The sequence below is a fragment of the Pagrus major genome, chromosome 10 (assembly GCF_040436345.1).
Source record: "Pagrus major chromosome 10, Pma_NU_1.0".
Taxonomy (NCBI): Eukaryota; Metazoa; Chordata; class Actinopteri; order Spariformes; family Sparidae; genus Pagrus; species Pagrus major.
The window spans coordinates 18,581,244-18,599,808 of NC_133224.1; the positions used below are offsets into that span (position 1 = coordinate 18,581,244).

Sequence of the window (18,565 nt, forward strand, 5' to 3'; positions counted from 1 at the left end):
TTTCTCAGTGGAATCGCCCAGGCAAACTCCCAAGTTATGTGCGCTCACGTTCAAACTTTTGGTCCATACATACACATTACATGTTTTACATTGACAAAAATAATTCTGTAATGTTAAAAAATAGAATACAAAGCTCTAGTCTGGTGTGCAAATAAAAAGAAGACATTACACAGATATAGATAAGGGACGTCTAAGCATGAATACTGTAGATGCAGTGCAAAATGATGACAACCCTCCCAACCCCGCCCCAGCCCCAACACACTCCCCCCCCCACGCTGCCTAACAGGCATGATGGCATGTACCACTGTACAGAAGGGCTTTATGGGATACTATATATATATGTGCTCTATGGTCATTGATTAAGACAGTGGTCAAATTCAATGATGAAGCAAAAGAAAAAAAATGTTTAAAAATGGCGGCCAGAAATGACTTCCACTGGTTGAGGTTTCTCCAGATCAGGGTGTACCATATTTGACAGTCTTAAGACGTTCTCTCTCATCATTTACAAAGTCAGTTCATAGCAAAAGCTATAGGGCTCCAAAGATCTGTGATCTCTCGTCCTCTCTCTGGTTCTTGCTCTCTTTCCCAGTCTTGATTGTGACTTGCGCCGTCCGCTCTTTCAGAGCTCAGATATACAAACACATTGGGAGTGAGGGAATTCAAAATTGTGTGGAATTTCCCTTCCCTGTCTCACTAAAACTCCTTCTGTTCCACTCGTCTATTTCGCTCTCTCCGTGCCTCTGTGTTTCTCATACCCTCCCCGTCTCATGGGCATGGTCTTCTGACTCTGTGCATGGGTGTGTGTATGTGTGTGTGTGATGTTTTTTTGTGTGTTTGTGTTCAGTAGGTCGTGTTACTGTGTGAAAATGTGTGTGTAAATCTATGATTGTGTGTGTGTTTTTAGGTGTGACACTATTTATAAGATGCGTCCTCATGCTCTGCTAAGACTGTGAGGTGTTTATGCGTCTCTCTGTCTCACACGTGAGTCTGCATCCTCTGTGTGTGTCGGCTGTGGGAGTAGTCAGAGTGTTGCGAGGTGTAGGAGAAGCGAGTGGAGCTGCCGTACTTCCCCAGTCCAGTCTCTGATCCCGAGGGAGCAGGACCCCCAGGACCCACACCGACCACAGGGCTCCCAACCCCAGATCCCACCCCGGGTCCCACCCCGGGTCCCACCCCGGGACCCACCCCGGGACCCACCCCGGATCCCACCCCATACATTTCATAGGATGGGCCGGCCTCCAAGGGGGCCAGGCTGGACGGGGCGAAACCCATGCGGTAGGTCTGGTAATGCGAGGGGTATCCGTAGTTATCGTAGGCCAGCTGGGAAGTGGAGTCCAGGAGGCTGCAGTCCCCTGGGAAGTCGCTGGCCACGGGGGCGGGGTTAGCCGGGGGCTGCTGGCTCTGGCCCCCACGGGTGAAGGTGTTGAACTGGGCGTAGCTGATGTGGGACAGTCTAGAGGGGGGCCGGGGGTCGTAGCAGGCCTGGGGGCGGCCAGGGGAAGTGAGGGGGCCAGGAGGACCGGGTGCTCCTCCGCTGGCCGTAGCTCCTGAGCCGCCGGCACTGCTGCTGATAGATGCAGCTCCCCCTGGTGTTCCAGTCGGGGAGCGGTAGTCAGAGTAGTGCATGGTGGAGCGGGATGCAGGGCGGCCTTCATCGTGGGTGGAGGCTCGCACATTGTAGTAGCCATTGGTGGGGTCCTGAGGAGGGAAGCAGAGAGAAAAAAAAACACAGAGTCAGCATTAAGAAATGAAATAATGAGGGTGATTTTGAAAATTATTTTGCAAAAGTTATAGATTCTATAATAATAATGTTATGTTCCTTCTTGATCCCCAAAGAGAAATTTTCTTTCTTGTAGACGGTCAGAGGTCAGGGTGAACTGTGTGTTTCGAGCTGTTCAGCATCCAGGTTCAGTTTCATTAAGATTGTGCTGTGAGAGCAGTTTGCTGTCTTTTTGTGTGACTCAGCTGCTGGAGATCAAGGTCTTAGTCTCTTTTCAGAAATCTATGCGGATCAAGATATGCAGAACAGACCAGCATCCCAGAGCACCCTCCAAAATTATTAGTGATGCACGAAAATGGATTCTATTCAGCCGTTATCGCTAACTTGTAGTTAATGTACACCTGAGGCTAAGAAAGGCTGAGATACAGTGAGCAAAGATGGATGATTTAATATTCCACCGGTCTCGTGAGATTTGTTGTGTTAAAACTTTCCCCCTCCTCTCTGAACCCGCACAGAACATGTATTCCTAATTGCACTTGTGTTGTCTTCCTCTAAAACTGCTAAAAACATTCACACCAGCGATGAAATGTTTGGCTCTCATCCAGGGGTTCTCAACCTTTCTCGAGTCCCAACCCCTCAGAAAAGCTCTGGGACTTTTCCTCACAAAATCTTGAAAGTGCCAAAATGAAAAATGAGGAGTGTTTTGTGTGTGTGTGTGTGTGTGTGTGTGTTCAATCCTGTGCACACACTTTGACGCACACAAACACCCTCAGTAAAATATGTTTTAAGGCAAATTATGTCACCAGTGCAAGTAATGTAATGTAAAACCAAACCATCTGGCAACCCCTAGAAATGAACCCCTAGGTTGAGAGTCAATCCGCTGTATCCTAATTTTATACTACACATTAATAATATAAACTACATACCGATTTCATAGTATAATGTTTTTGTGGTGAATATGCAAGAAATTATGGTACTAAACATATAATAAAACAAGACTAGTGTCAATGTCTTTCAATCAAACAGCATTGAAATGCCACTGCCCGATATAATAAAACGATCCAACGACAGAACATCATTAAAATATTTTTTGGTATGCATACAGAACTTTTTGTACAACTTCAGTGTCCAGTCACTTTTCCAGTACAGCACACAACATACTCGAAACCTGCTTTAAAATATGACATTTTCTGGTACAGAACTGAGAGCACAGCTTTCATTTTTTATTTTTTTGACCAGGTTAACAAGAAAAATCAGAAAAAAACTCAGTTGTCCTTTTTTCCTCAAAGCCGTCGAGAGTTTGAGCTCATAAATTTACTCCAGGCATCTCCAGCAGAGTGGATCCCTGCCAGCATGCAGCGATGATCCCAGATTGCCTGGGTGAAGAGAGGATGCTCTCCCTGTTCACTACACCCCCTGCCGACTGCTCTAATGATGCTCTGCTATCATTTCTGACAAGATTCTGCCATCTCATTGTCTCTCACGTATCCGTACTTCTCCCCCCGACCAACTCTGTTTCACTGCTTTGGTGCTTCAGGCAGCAAGGAGGGGAAAAAAAACAGTCTGGCTGAGGCTGTTGTCGGGGTGATCTAACCACCTCCTGGGGTGGATTCATGTCTGTGTTTCTTCAAAGTGATCCAAGGCAGCACTCCAGCTAGAGGGGTGGTGTGTTTGCCCTCACAAAATATTCATGGGGGGGAGTATCAGCAGAACATTTTGGCAGCTTTACGCGTGAAAATACATTCATCACCTAAACCCAGCCCCACGGTGTCAAAATGTATAAATCATTCATGCCAGCTGAAGGGGCAGGGTATGCCTAAACATCCTCTATCCCTTTAAAAATTCTTTCCAATTTGAGTTGTCTTTTTTTTCTCTCTTGTCTTTGAATATGTTCAAGATGAGTGAGCCAACTTCCTAAGTAATCAGAGAAGCCTCACAGTTGGACTGAGAGTGAGGGGCAGAGAAGACCAAAGCAGCGCCGGCAATTAAAAGAACGGCCGACTGCACTGCTTTTGTCTTAAATATCCTATTCCAATATTCCCACAGATATTGAGTGCAACACTAACAATGAGTTTAAAAGGCCTCCAAGAAACCAGCGCATGAGGCAGAACACATCTGTGCTGAAGCAGACGGTGAACTTGATGGTTTTGTTGATTGTTAGCAAATGAAAGCCTGGCGTGAAAAATGACTTTAATGCTTTGTTTCTCTTTCCTTTTAACAGCCAACATGTTGCTCAGAGGAGAAGAGCAGCTGATGCCAAAAAAGCGTCAACACAAACCTAATATACAGTTGAATGAGGAAAACTAGAGGACAGAAGGAGGTCTAGATTTTCTTGAGGCTTGAGACAGCTGCACTGAGAGGAGATTTTGTACTGACGCAGAGGTGGAATTGTTTTAACTGGACTGTAGTCGTATCTGTAAGTCAAATAAGTCATATTTTCTGGCTAACAACAGTTAGATAAGCAGCAGCTTCTTTCCCTATGCCCTTATACGCTGTAAGAAGATAATAGTTGCTGCAAAAAATTACACTCAAACAAAGGTGTAACAGCTGCTGAAACCCTTTAATGCTACTTTCATCACCAACAATTCAGCTTTAAAATGTTCCATTGACAATTGTGTGAACTGTGGATGTTTAATGGATAATTAATGAGTTCATTATATGTACAGCGGCACAACAAAACAATGTTTGAAGAGAAAATGTGAAGTAAAGAAGCAGCCTGTTAGACAACTCTACTGGTCCTCCAAGAACCACTTTGTTATCCAGTTTAGATGGACTGGGGCTTCGTTGCTCAAATAGTTAATATCCCTTTTCTTTGTCTTTGTCTGTCTGGTGACTTCAGATGCACATGATGCCCAAACATTTCCCATTGGGAGTGCCAAAACTGAAAGTTATCGGTGGACGACGGGCCAAAAGCATGCATCTATTGTGTTAAGATGCAAAATGGTACCGTGTGGAAGCCCAGAGAGGGATAGGAGAAAAAGAAAATTCTGGTGATTCATTTTATTAATTGGTTTCTCTCTTGTGTTTAAGACAAAAGAAATATGTAAAAAAAAAAGAAAAGTTCACTTGCCTCTCGGGGCTTCCGTAGGATCACAAGTTCCCTGAATTGACTGAGTTCTTGTACCAAGTGTCACCCTGCCCACCATGCTCAGATTATAAAAAATAATTTATTATTAGGGATCCTGCATATTTAAAGAGCATTTTTACCTCACAAAAAACAAACAGCATCAACTGCATTTTTATTTGTTTTTGGGGTTTTTTTTACAAAAAACATCTGGCGGGCCAAATCAAACCTCATGGTGGGCCCCACTTTGGGCAGCCCTGCTCTAGAGGGTTGAAAATGAAAATTTAAAATGACCTTTTGGATTTTTTCGAATGGAATTTGACCTTTTAGAACATATTAAAACACTTTCATTTACAAAATTTTAAACCAAATCTTTTGTACTGGTAGTACAATTAGCTATCTCCTTAAATAAAACGAAAAAAAGGCAAAGGAAACATTTTTAGATCAATCAATGGTCAGGTGGGCCTATACATTAATGAATGATCGCTTCATTTATAGTATAAAACTCTAAAAAAAAATACTCTGTACTCTTAGTGTCATCCTGGGTGACATCACTTCATTGGAGAAGAAACACTGTACATCATTGGATGAAAGTCATCACTCAGAGTCACCATGTCAGTAACGATTAGGATATTTGCAGCCCTTTGAGGTATAATTAGAATGAAACCTTGCTCCAAAATGAACTCCACAAGACCTCCCTCTGACTTTGGCATCGTTTTATTATCAATGGTTTGTTGATTTTGGCTTTATATTCAATATATCTGTGTTCTCCACCTATTTCAATAAAAGTGACTGTAACCCTTCTCTGTGCTTTATCATTTTTGAGTCTTTTAGAAGGAAAAAAGGTTGATTTGTTTACGTGTTGAAGACAATCTGCTCCTTGATTTGATATTAGCAAGTGTTTCTGTGTGAACTCACCTTTAGGTCATACTCCTGACGGGTGTCCAGGGTGTCGCTGCGGAGGTCAGACTTGAGCTCTATGTCATCCTTAAAGGGCTGATTGGAAGGAGAGAAGGACACAGAGGGGAGAAACTAAACCGTCAAACAACAAAACAAAAACAAAAAGGAGGAGAGAAGGTGCCGTAACAAAACAGAAAGAGGGAAGGAGGCAACAGAGTATGACAGGAAAAGAGAAAATGGAATTAAAAGTGTTAAAAGGAGCAGTTACAGGGGAAAGCACATAGTTTGTTTTTAGTCAAAAAAGGTACAGTGTGGCGTAGGGAGAGGTTACTGAGTTAATCTGTGGTTTTTTCTATGACTACAGGCTGTGTAAACAGTATCCGGCCCAAGCACACATATCCTGCTGCTGCTCACCGAGTACATGGCCTTGACCATGCGCGAAGCTGTGGACACGCTGCCGGAGTCCTCCTCTAAGCTGTGGGTCTCCTTGTTTATCGTCTCCACCTTGATGTCGGGCTTACCCAGGGTGACCCCGCGCCGACCTGGAAGCAAAACATGGCAAGGTTGAATACAGCTGGACACGCGAATCTGTGTTTTCATGAGCTGGAGGGGCAAGTTCAGAGGGGACCTACATCCATACGGTGGAGAGGAAGCTGTAGGTGTTTGATTTTCTTTGGATTGTTGCAAGTTGTTTGGTCTATTGACGAGCATTTACACCATAATCCTCTAGAAAGCATGACAACTTCTAGTGTACATGCAGATCGGGTCTTTGTACTGTATGTGTTAAGCATAAGAAGAGTATGACTCACTGCCTTTGCGCTGCCGGTAGAAGATAAGAACGAGGACCAGCAGAAAAATGAATAGGAGGATGGTAGAGCCCACCGTCCCACCAGCTATTATCCCCACTGGGACTTCCTCTGAAATGAGGGGGCGAGGGAGACAAACAGAGAGAGAGAGAGAGAGAGAGAGAGGATTCAAATGTCTGTCACATCTGTAAAATCAAGATTTTAATGTAACAGGTTTGAAAGTTTCTCCCCATTTATTTTAAGTTTCCATATTGCAGAAAGTGAGATTTATTACAGAACAGGTCATGGTGCTAGAAATACTGTGAAAGTATCAAAACGCTCAATCCACAGAGAAATGCACAGAGCCTGTATTTAGAAACTGTGTCTTCAACGAGCCGTCAGATCTTCTGTGAGGCTGTGATGGCACAATTATACAGTCACCACCCTCAGCATAACTGTGGTTGCAAAAACAATGGCAGAGCTGATATGGAAACATGGGGGCTCAGGCTTATGAGAACTGACCAATCAGAGCAGACTGGGCTCTTTAAAGAGACAGGCACTAAAAACTAGTGACTAGTAATTTCTTTTCTTATATATAGAAATGGTGTGATAACTAATTTGGAGCATTTTCCAAACTAAAAATCCATTGTTTTCTGCTTTGCTGTTATCCTGATGAAACCACTGCACTCTGTCCCTGTCAAATGAAACTTAAAATGATAAATTAATATAACACACCGGTCTCATCCAGCGAGATGATCATGGTGCCGGGGCCGAACGAGTTCCAGGCCGTGCAGTTGTAGGTGGACAGGAAATCCGACTCCATCACGTTGTTGATGGTGAGGGTGGAGAGGACGCCACCGCCCTCGGCTGACGGTTTGCTCTGCTCCACCGTGTACCTCTCCAGCAGCGTCCCCTTCTCCTTCTCCCACACATTCTCCTTCCACGCCCACACCTGCAGCACACAGAAGGCCAAATATATCAGATAATAGTATTAGTATATTTGTTTTACTGCATCTAGACAGTCCCGTTTATATTCTAAATATGAAGCGACAGTTGGCAGCCAGTTGGCTTTGCTTAGCAGGGGTAAACAGCTAGCATGGCTCTGTCCCAAGCTAACAAAATCCACCTACAAGAACCTCTGAAGCTAACTAACTCCCTGTAAAACCACAAAATGTATTAACAGATTCTTTTTACATTTCAGTTTTTGTTTAGGTCAAATAAACAATAGATATCACTTCTAGAGAGCCCTGTTAACTGTTTCCCGCTGGTTACAGTCTTTGTGCTAAGCTAAAAATGGCTGTATAGGTCCACTGTGCAAGCTGCTCACGATGATCCATTTTACGTTTATTGTTCGACAGTGACCTCTAGTGGCCATAGTTATTATTACAGCAGCAATGGAGGAAGTCAGGTGAAATAGTTTTACAGTAAAGTAGTAAGTCTGAATTGGGAAGAGGTCGGGGTGGACTAGTGGTTAAAAGAAAAACAGGACTTAAAACCGAGGAGACGGCTAGGTTTGTCCAACATGAAGCCAAAAGTCAATAGAGGAGTGAACTTACATTATGTACATGACGTAAGAAAAGTTTCCTAAACCTAACCAAACTGTGACGAAACGATGAAGGTCCAGTACGCCACGCTGCACCGGACATGTTGTTTTGAGAGTCATTGGCAACCGACCTATTCAGTCAATTAGGTATGAGGATGTGTTATTTTAAGAAAGCCAAAAGAGGATTTCAATAAAAGTTCTCCATTGGGTTTAATGGAAATCTTTTATTCAGTTGCACGAATGGTGTACAAAAATTAATGTGTATGTATGTGGGTTTCTGTTTTTATTGCGACATGAAACATTATAAAATCATCTCAATATGAATAACTGTAAAAGAAGAGCAACCAAAAACGTACAATAAAGGATAAAATCAATACACTATCGGATTCGAGGTTCGTTGACATGGTATTTAGAGAAAAGACATTATTTGCCATATATATCTAATGCAATATATATCTATAACTTGAGCACATTCTGGAGAAATAGAGCAGATACATTTACACACTTGCATGTAAACACACACATTGCACGACTTGCTAAACCAGCAACAGTTTGTATGTTGCTGTAGGCTGAAGTGCAGGTGGGTGGGGGTGACTGAGCTGGCGCGAATCTTGCACATTCTCCAACTTTAAAGCCACTAAAAGCAACTGTATTATTCAACATTGAAGTACAGTACTAAGGCGAGTTAATTATGCATAAGCCCACATGTTCCCATAATCTGCCCACTTATTCTAGAGGAGGATAATCTCCTGGCTGTGGCGTTTACTGGGACAACTGTTCCTCTCCAGTCCTTTATATTTTATAAATCTTTTTCTGTCCCATCCTCCGCCACTTGCATTAGGAGCGCGCACCGCAAGTCAGGATGGATCAGTCACAGAGGCTGGGGAGCAGAGGAACTACTACTACTGCGTCTCTGTGATACAGCCGAGTGGAGAGAGCATCCAGGCTGATTTCTGACGCAGGAGCTAAAAGCGGACCGGCTTAGTGTTAGTGTTGGTTTGTTTATGTGATGGGATGGAGGAAAATTCTGGGAGAGTTGAAGGGTGAGTCACCACTCAAAAAGAAAAGGGGACAGCGCCTGAAAGCATTTACCGTGCAGGAGTGGAGCCATTTAGGAAAAGGAGCGTACAGTAACAGTAAAATACAAATCGCTGTCAGACAAAAAGGTACAAACTTGTGCTCTTTGTGGCCAAAGCTTTTTCTTGTTTAACCTGTTTCTCAATAATTTAACACTGGGCTAAGATTTAGACATTTCCGTTGTGGCTTCATAGCACTGTTTTGTATCCACATTTTCTTTTTGTTTGACTTACAATCTTATCTGGAGGAGGTGTACTGGCTATGTAGCATTTCACCTCTCCTCTCTCCCCTCTCACTGCATACTGGACGGGGTCACTGGAGATGATGGGAGGACCTGCAGTGGCCAAAAATGAGAGGATACATGAGTGCGTGTGAAAGAGAAATGAAAGAAATAACACTTTAAACGCCACAAACTGCAAAGAACATATTAAAGCCTGGTCCTTTTACTTTTTTTTTATAAAGTCATTGACCTTACCAGGCCTGTTCAAGAGGATTGTATGATTTTAAAAATAAATGGCCACCACTTTCAACATAGAACATTTTTTTTCAATTACTGACAAGCTGACCTTTTAGAAAGTACAAGTTATTCAGCCACAAGCAGTGATACATTAAATTGTGTGGATGTTTTCTGACCGTTGACGGTGAGTGTGACCTCAGTCTCTCCTACTCCAATCCGTGGGACGATGGCCTTACATACGTACTGGCCGGCATCCGCTTGGCTCACCGACTTCAGATACAGCTGGTTGCTGTTACTCAGAACCTGTGGGGGAGTGAATAAAAAGGACACAAATATAAACAAGGCAAATCTGCTCAACAGCAGGAGGGGATAAACAAAATAAAAGCCCACATGAACACAAGTAGAGGAGAGGCTAATGAACTATTGCACCTCGACCTGCGTACTTCATTATTTTAATATATTGTGTTGTAAATTTGCATGTCTGTTCTTATTTGAGCATATGTGTTCCACTACTCTGACCCTTACTGGCTAACAATGCAAACTTGCACATCCGCTTTTAACCCATCACAAAGGTTTTGCAGTTGCCTAGCAACCACATCCACTGGCAAATTAGCTGTGTAAAAATTATGGCTAAATATGTAACCACCTAGAGAGAGAGAAATACCTGAGCAAGACTGATTATATAGATGTAGGTGTAGCAGACTCAGTCCATAGTTTGCTATGGCAGATTTCATGTGCAGTAACTGTCCTGGTCTGCACTCTGTAGCTGTATGAGAGTCAGAGCGGCTAACATGAACAGACTGTTTGCCAGCCAAACAGCCAGGGGTCAAAGCAAAAATATGAATGTTTACACTCCTACTAGCCATGTATTTAGCTACACACAGCAGAGAAGATAAGATAATCCTTTACTGAAGCCCCAGAGGGGAGATTTGGGTGTTATAGCAGCACAAGGACAAAATAAGTGCAGATAAATTGAAAAACTTAAAGAAAATAAATAATTAAATGTGTATAAAATAAGAATTGAAGTAAATCGAAACTATTGAAGAGCATTGAGACATAGTAGACAAAGAAGTGATGGTTAAGCTAACCAGAAAAAACTAAAAGTAAATTGAACTCTGTGGTTAATGGAAAAGTTTGACATTTTGTGAAATAAGCTTATTTGTTTTCTTGTTGGGACTTCAGTGATAATACTCTCTAAGAGCCAGCAGACACAAAGCTTACCCGAGCATAAAGACTGGAAACAGCTAGTCTGGGGTTCTGTTCGATGGTAACAACATCCGACTACTAGCTGAAGCGAATTAACACACAAACCCCTGTACACTACAGTTCTTGTTTGGATTGAACAAGTTAAATAAATATTAATGCTGGTGAACATAAATGTTGCTGGTAGGCTGATTTTATTAGTTTTGGGCCGAGTCGTGCTCGCTGTTTCCCCCGTTTCCAGTCTTTGTACTAAGCTGTCCTAACGGGATGCTGGCTGTAGCTTTATTTTTACTCTATACACATGAGAGTAGTATCAATCTTCTCATCTAATTTTCTGCAAAGGAGCAAATAAGTGTATTTCCCAGTCTAATAAAGACTAAAAATCTTAAAATTGTAATAATAAAACATTGGTATGAACAGATGCAATCAGATTATGAAATATGGCTACCAGACATTGTATTGCCCTCTGTTTCTGCTGCAACATTCACATTTAGGAGGACTATATGACTAAAGCACAGTAATTGAAACTTATTAAACTTAATCTAACCTTTTGTTATAATATAAGAGAGGAGAAGAGAAGAATAAAAAAAGTGAAATCGCAAGATAGACGTCATGACGAGGAAGAAGAGAAGAAGGACATTTAGGTCGACAGACAAGATAATGCCCTTGAATGACAGGCTGCTTTTTGTGAATACAAAAGCAGAGAAATGTTGTAAGTGTGGGCTCTTGGCATCTTACCATGTTTGAACCCTTTTTGAACCAGGTGAGTGTTAGTGGAGGGTTTCCCGCCCATTTGCAGTTGAGGGTGACATCAGAGTCAACGTCTACCGTTTTTGGCTGCGGCTCCACCAACAGAATCGGACCGACTGGAGACAGAGAAACACAAAGAGATGTTCTTTGTTGTGCTTGAGTAATAATGCAATAGGACAAAAAGGGGAGAAGCTACTCATAGGCAGAAGAAACACAACAATGGTGTGTTTTATCCCTCTGACTCCAGACTGTAGTGAGTGAAGTGGGCCACAAGCGACTGAAAAAAGGTGAGATGAGTGTTGTGTGACTCACAGTGCACGTCCACCAGGATGCTGACGTTGGTCTTTCCCACAGCGTTGAAAACCAGACAGGAGACAGGCTCGGTGAAGAAGGAGTGGTCGGCCTTGGTGGTGAACACACTCTCCCTGGCACCCTGCAGCACCACGCCACCCTTCGCCCACCTAGGGTTAAAACACACTAAGTTATAAACAATGAAAAATTTAAACACACCCTGGAAGAATATGTGCCAGAACTGGAAACCACAATATTAAAATGTCTTGTTTTTCTGAGATACTCCACTTTATTTAGGAATAGACGCTCCTTTCAGAGCAAAATACAGAAACAACAGTTTGAGACCATGGACATTTTCAGCAAAAATCCTTCTAAGAATCTCTGCAATACAATTTGGCCCAGTACCTGCTACTTTAAGAGGCGCAGTGAAAAAGGACAATGTGCTTGTATGTGGATACAGACCTGTAGCCCATAATAGGAGGGTTGGCATGAGCCTGGCAGGTGAAGGTGACTCTGTCCCCCTCCAGGACAGAGCGAGGCTCAATGGACAAGGTCACTGTCGGTGGATCTGTAAGATACAGAGAGAGACTCACATAACAACGGCCTTACTACATCCAATACATGCTGCAATCTGGAGGACAGTCAGATGCAAAATGGCTTCCATGCATTACTTAATAATAGCAATAAAACTGCAGGCAGATGCTTAATGTTCAGAGATATGTCAGGTTGCTTTTTATAGCTTATAACTTTTAGTAATTAATTTTCTATTCATAGTATAAAGAAGGGTATTAGTTATACATTGTGCTAAAAAATGTAATTGTAATGTAATATATCTCGTGTTTTTCTCACTGTTTTTGTGTAATGAAAAACAATCATACTCCTTAAGATAAAATCAGCCGTCGTCATAGTATCATTGAAATGCTTACGGTGTACGTTGAGGGTGACAGTTGTGCTTTTGCCGGTGGGAACAGCCAGGTTGGTGGCCACACAGCTGTAGTTCCTCCCAGTGTCGCTGTCGACGGGCGCGATTGGCAGGTAGCTCCGTGTGGTCACCCTCTTCCTGTCTGGAAGCACCTCCTGATGATGGAAGGCAGAGAGATGATGGATTGATGAAAGATTTACAACACAGATGAAATACTGAAACTGTAAAAACACATATTGAATGTCTGTCTTGGTGAATGCGGTCTCTATTTTAGACTCACAGTGGTGCTGGCGGCGCCCTCCACAGGCAGACCATCTTTAAGCCACTCGATCATAGAAGGTGGTTTAGCCCCTCGAGACACGCAGCTCAAGTTGTAGGACTCCCCCGCATTCAGCAACACCTCCGGACCCCCATCGATCACTGGGTCATCAGGGGGGACTGGAGCGGGAGAGGAGACCGTTAGAAACACATAACATCTCACACTCTTTCTATCCACATGTCCACTGGCACACAAACGTACTGAGGACGGTGAGTTTGGCCCTTCTGGATCTCAGGGCGGCATCAGGGGCCTGGCACTCGTACAGGGAGTCATCAGACAGATCAGCTGACAGGATCTCCAGGTTGTACTGGCCCAACTCCTGCACGCGCAGCACACGGTACCTGGGCCAGGCTGGGACACACAGACACAGACATGGTAGATTTAGAGTTAAATAATTAACCATAAGCATGATTTCAGCCTTTATGATGAATTTTGTTTATGATTTGTGCGGCTTTTCCTATCTATTTAAAGTTACATTATACAGTACACACTATATGATACAGTGTCATTTTCACTGGGGATTTTTGAATGACCAATTTTGTCTCCATCGTTTAATTAAAAGCAAAATGTTAACTAACAAATGAGATTAAATTAATTTTGATGTGCCATTTTGTACTTGTTTTACCGTCATAATTGGCTACTCTGACTTCAATCTACTACGATCCCCTTTGCCTAAAATCACAAATGTTAAAGACCATTTAAAAAACACAAGTTTTTCATCTGAGCTCAGCTTCAAGTGACGGCCTTGATCTGATAACAATATAAAGTTACACAGATGGCAACAAAAATGAGCTACATTCAGTTTTTGCTCCCTCTTCTTTTTTCTGCTTGAACACATTTTGGTTATTCTTCACATTTCGTCACATGTTAAACAAAATTAATTTCCTTAAATGCTAATCAGGATATTTTACCCTCGTGGTCTGTATTAAATTTGAAATAATTCAATACCACGCAGATATTTCCAGTTGGTGTTGATGGTAAAAAACACCAGATCTGTGTCATATGAAGCAAAAATCCTACTTTCCCCCCCCATCAGGCTCATTGACACCAGGGAGATGCACGGCCACATGATGCGATAGACATGCACAAACACAAACGCATGACCAAACACACATTCACACCCTTTTGCACGATACACACACAATTACACACAGGCAACACGGCCTCTTCCCCTTCCCCCATCCGCCACACAGCCCAGCTGTGTCACTGCTGTGCATTCTCGCCATTAGGTGGCATCCATGCTCTCTCTCACCAGCAGGGGGAAAAGATGAATGCATTATGACAGCAACGTTTTAGAGGACTCAAATCGACTCCAGTCCATGGTGCAGAATTCATGTTCGCTGCCCAGACGTAGATTGCATGTGAAATTATCTGTGCCGTTTCCATGCACTGAGCTTTGCCGCTTGCCTAACCTTGTGTGTCCTTGTTTCTGCATGCGTGTGAGCATGTGTGTGTGTGCGAGTGTGTGTGCCTGGCATATACGTGCATTTGCATGTGAAATGTCGAGAGCGAGAAAGCGTATGAAAAGGCCCAGAGAACGAGGCGGGGGAGCAGAGGGACAGAGCCTCATACACAAACACACACACACCCCCACCGAGTGTATGTGTGCATGAAGCGGCCAGTGTTCATTCACATGTTTTTATTTAAAAGCTTTGGCTCCAAGCACCGGACCATTACAGTAACAATATGATTAAAATAAAGGAGGGAGAGACAGGAAGAAAGGAGAAGGGGACGGACGAGAACAGAGAGAAAGAAGGGACAGATTGAGAGAAAGAGGAGAGCATGAGCTGAGTGTGTGTCAGGCAAGGTGACGGTAAGGAGAGAGACAAGGTAGAGAAGTTAAATGAAGAATAGGAGAGAGGGCCCAGCACAGCAGAGGCGGCTGAAAGAAGGGAGAGAAAGGAACGAGGGAGCTCGAATGAGGAGGTCGCAAAGGAATAGCATGACAGAGGAGAGGAGAGGAGAGGAGAGGAGAGGAGAGGAGAGGAGAGGAGAGGAGAGGAGAGGAGAGGAGAGGAGAGGAGAGGAGAGGAGAGGAGAGGAGAATAAAATCCAAAATCATAGCATTACAATAGATGAGAAGGGAGAATACAAGAAAAAAATGGAAAGGGAAAACTGTGAGAGATAACCAAAGGAAAGGGGGAGGAAAATAAGAGGAAAACAGAATATTAAATGACTAAGTCGGGGGAAAACAACAGTCACATCCCCCAAAAACAAGCCAACAGCATGTCACAAATGATGCAGTCTCCCTCTGGACCAATCAGTTAAAAATATGCCCACTTGTTTTGACCAGTAATTGCACAGCCCCCTTCGGGCTAATCAGTGCAATTCTGCAAATGCTGCAGCACAGCGATGAGATGCATCATTCCCCCAAGTTTTGTCAAAGTCAGAAAGGCTGTGTCTTAAATTGTGTTGTTGACAGACCAACGAGCGGGAGAGTTAATAAATCAAACTGGAAATTTTATCACTGAGGGCAAAAATGCAACGAGAAAGACTGGAGTGAACAGTGAGGGGCACAGAGCTGAATAGCAGAAAGAGGGCTAGATATTCATCGATGAATCAGCCTTTCAATAAATATCCAAAATCAACCAGTCTGTGTCACCCACTGATGATCTGACAGGGGTGATGATGTGATGCTCCTCAACCAAGTTGAAGGGTGTCAGTAAAATGTGCCTGAGGGAGCTTAGAATTCCCCATCGAACGCTGGATGACATGTGCAGAAGGTGGCCAAAGACAACCTAAATAAGTGCACATGTCGTCCCAACATGGTGTGATGGGATAGCTGCTGTGGCTGTATTTAGCATAACGGTAGTCTCTTACAGCTCTTGGCCAAAACTGCTCCGCTGGCTCAATCTAGCTGTAACTCAAACATTCAGCAGCAAAAACATTTTGTCAGCATACATTAGCCACCACAGTTACATACACGCAAGGTCTCACTGGGGAAGCATGTATCATTTAAAATGTGGCGAGAGAGCACTGAAGCAGCACTGTTAGCTCAGTGTAATTTTGCAGAAACGATTTGATGGTGGGAGATATTTTTGGCGTGGGTCAAATGTTGGCCTAGCATGAACTTAATGTTGGGACAAGGGAGAAAACGATCATTGAAAAGGTGACTGATCACCTTACATAGATTCATTCCAGTTAGCTTCCATTTTGACAATTTTGTAGTCTAAACTACCAAATTGTAGTTTAGTCAGATGAGCTCAGGCACCCCCGTCATCATCGCCACCACATTTATTTGTTTGAAATGAGACGTTACAAACACTTTTATCCAGATTTTAATACAATCTTTCTTGTACGTTTTTCTTGAAGTGACTTTTACTGTCCACTCAAGTAGACGTTATGCACCAAAGGGTACATTCTTGCCATATTTAGATAAAATTAGCCTTTTTTAGAAAAAATTACAACTACAATAATTACTATTATGCTGTTTAATACAACTATTCAAGTGTAAATGATATCATCATTTCAATTAAAACATCAAAATAAGGTGGAATCTTAATAAGCTAAACACATAATAGAAAAAAATATTTGTAAAAGAACATTTTTTTGGATAAAAGTGTTTCTAACAGATGATTTAGTTGCAAAAAAATTTGTCTGGTTTTCTCAGAATAAGAAGATTAAACTGACATTCCAGAGACACTTTGATTTTATGAAAAAATTACAAAGATAATAATTAAATGGAGTTGTGGACAAGACTTTGGGTGTCTGCCAACTGGTGATTGGGACATGTTTACTCCAGTTTAAGTAGTTAAAGATGGCTACTAAATACCTCTGTACTCTACTGCACACCATGGATAAAAAGGACTAAACTGGCTGTTAATTATTCCACAGTATTTTTCCGTAGATTTGGTTTGGTTTCATCGATGTATTACTTTTGGATAACTCAAATCTTCACTCTCTTGTTACCAGTTTTCACTTTCTCTCAATTACAGCACAAGTGACTCAGGTTGGTGGTTGGTCCTGTGCAGTCAGTCTATTGTAGCTAGTAGTTTAGTGGTTATTGTGATAATAAATAGAGAGCTGACGTTAGCCTCTAGAGTACAGCCTCATAGAACTGCTAGAATGGCTGTAGTCTGGTTTCATATAAGCTGAGTTTGTCCATAATCTACCCCCTGATAACTGCAGAAATACCCCTTGAGATACCCCTGGTAGGAAATTACTGGTCTATGCCGTATTAATGGTATTGTTGGCACACATGTTACAACTGTGGTGCTTGTGCATTTGTAGTTTTTGTTGGGGGTTGGTGTAAACTTGACATAAATGATCTCCTTTGAAGTGGAAATATCACATTTTATGCAAAGTTCATACATTTTAGGTGTGGCCTCCAAAGAGTTTCATTTTGAGCTGGGTTCCAGAGCAAAGCACAGATCTGACCCTCTGCACTGCAAATGTTGCAGCTGCCACACTGTAAGCATGAAACAGGCTTTAAACAATAAACACATCTTTCCTCGGCTCTCTGAAATGTGGTATAACAACTTAAATGGGTAAATGGTGAGCCAACTTTGCAATTGTGGCATAAGGAGTACCAGGAAGAGCTGAAGACGTTCACAAAATTGCAACTTCTCTAGATTTAAACATGCAGTGTAACATTCTGCCTATCAGCATCTCCAATCCAAAAGTATCATAATCAGCTCTGAAAAGCCTGTCTTAGTCACATGCTGAGCAGAGTGAAGGAAGCCTGAGGAGGCTGTATGATGTCTCACCCCGGAGGTCTTCTCCGATGCCCAGAGCCAGGCCATCTTTGGTCCACTGAACAATGCCTGAGTAGTTGAAGACAACACAGGACAGGATCACCCTCTGGCCCCGCACCACCGACTGGTCTGCCGGCTCCTGAGAGAACCTCGCTGTCCACACTGGAGAGACACAGAGAACAGGGATTGGAAGAAAAAGAGGGAAAAAGTTAGGGACTTTCTCATTCTCACTGCGCACATACTTAAGGAAAGCTACTGTAAAATCCCCCCAACCGCATATCACATATTATTGTATCTGCGGTTTATGGTTAATTGATTGATAACTGCATTCCCCCAGCAGAAATGGAATGCCACGATTGCCATCTTTGATCACACGTTGGCTTGCGGCCATTAACTTGAGCGGCGAGGAGTTAAGAGCGGCTTGGAAAGATGGAGGTGTCAAAGACGAGGAAATCAGAACAGAGTTAGAGGAGAAGAAAGCGCAAAGAAAGACGTGGTGGTTAATGCTGACTCAGGAGAGACGACGAGGGAGATCAAACAGGCAACTTCAGCCATAGGGTCTCTCTCACACCCCCTTTTCTTCTCGCTCCTGACTTTTATTTCTTATTTCAAAAACTCTCTGGCCCTCCCTCTCCTCTCTCCCTCTGTTTCTCCCTTCTTCATTCCTCCCTATGAGTCATCTCCCAGGCTTCCACTCCCCAAACCAAAACTACAGTGGCTGTCATTGTCTACTAGACTTTCTCCCTCCAGTCTGAAGTCCACTGCCACAGCAGATCGAGCAGCGCCGAGCTGGCCCACCGACCGACTGTCTGATACAAGGGAATAACAAGAAAAAAACCC

The 18,565-nt window shown here is 43.0% G+C and overlaps 1 protein-coding gene across 1 annotated transcript in view; it reads right to left on the minus strand.

The window, feature by feature from the left end:
- Positions 1–292: 292 nt before the first annotated feature.
- The window catches only part of kirrel1a (kirre like nephrin family adhesion molecule 1a), a 33,858-nt gene continuing 15,585 nt past the window's right edge, over positions 293–18,565 (minus strand). Inside the window, exons 2-15 of the mRNA XM_073474963.1 lie at positions 17,738–17,887; positions 13,233–13,382; positions 12,993–13,150; positions 12,717–12,867; positions 12,253–12,358; positions 11,812–11,960; positions 11,488–11,615; positions 9,723–9,849; positions 9,323–9,423; positions 7,205–7,421; positions 6,494–6,601; positions 6,099–6,226; positions 5,703–5,816; positions 293–1,698 (exon numbers count right to left, since the gene is read on the minus strand). Coding sequence (XP_073331064.1) covers positions 976–1,698; positions 5,703–5,816; positions 6,099–6,226; positions 6,494–6,601; positions 7,205–7,421; positions 9,323–9,423; positions 9,723–9,849; positions 11,488–11,615; positions 11,812–11,960; positions 12,253–12,358; positions 12,717–12,867; positions 12,993–13,150; positions 13,233–13,382; positions 17,738–17,887 — 2,510 coding nt within the window. The 3' untranslated portion in view covers positions 293–975. The remainder of the gene's footprint in view (positions 1,699–5,702; positions 5,817–6,098; positions 6,227–6,493; positions 6,602–7,204; positions 7,422–9,322; positions 9,424–9,722; positions 9,850–11,487; positions 11,616–11,811; positions 11,961–12,252; positions 12,359–12,716; positions 12,868–12,992; positions 13,151–13,232; positions 13,383–17,737; positions 17,888–18,565) is intronic.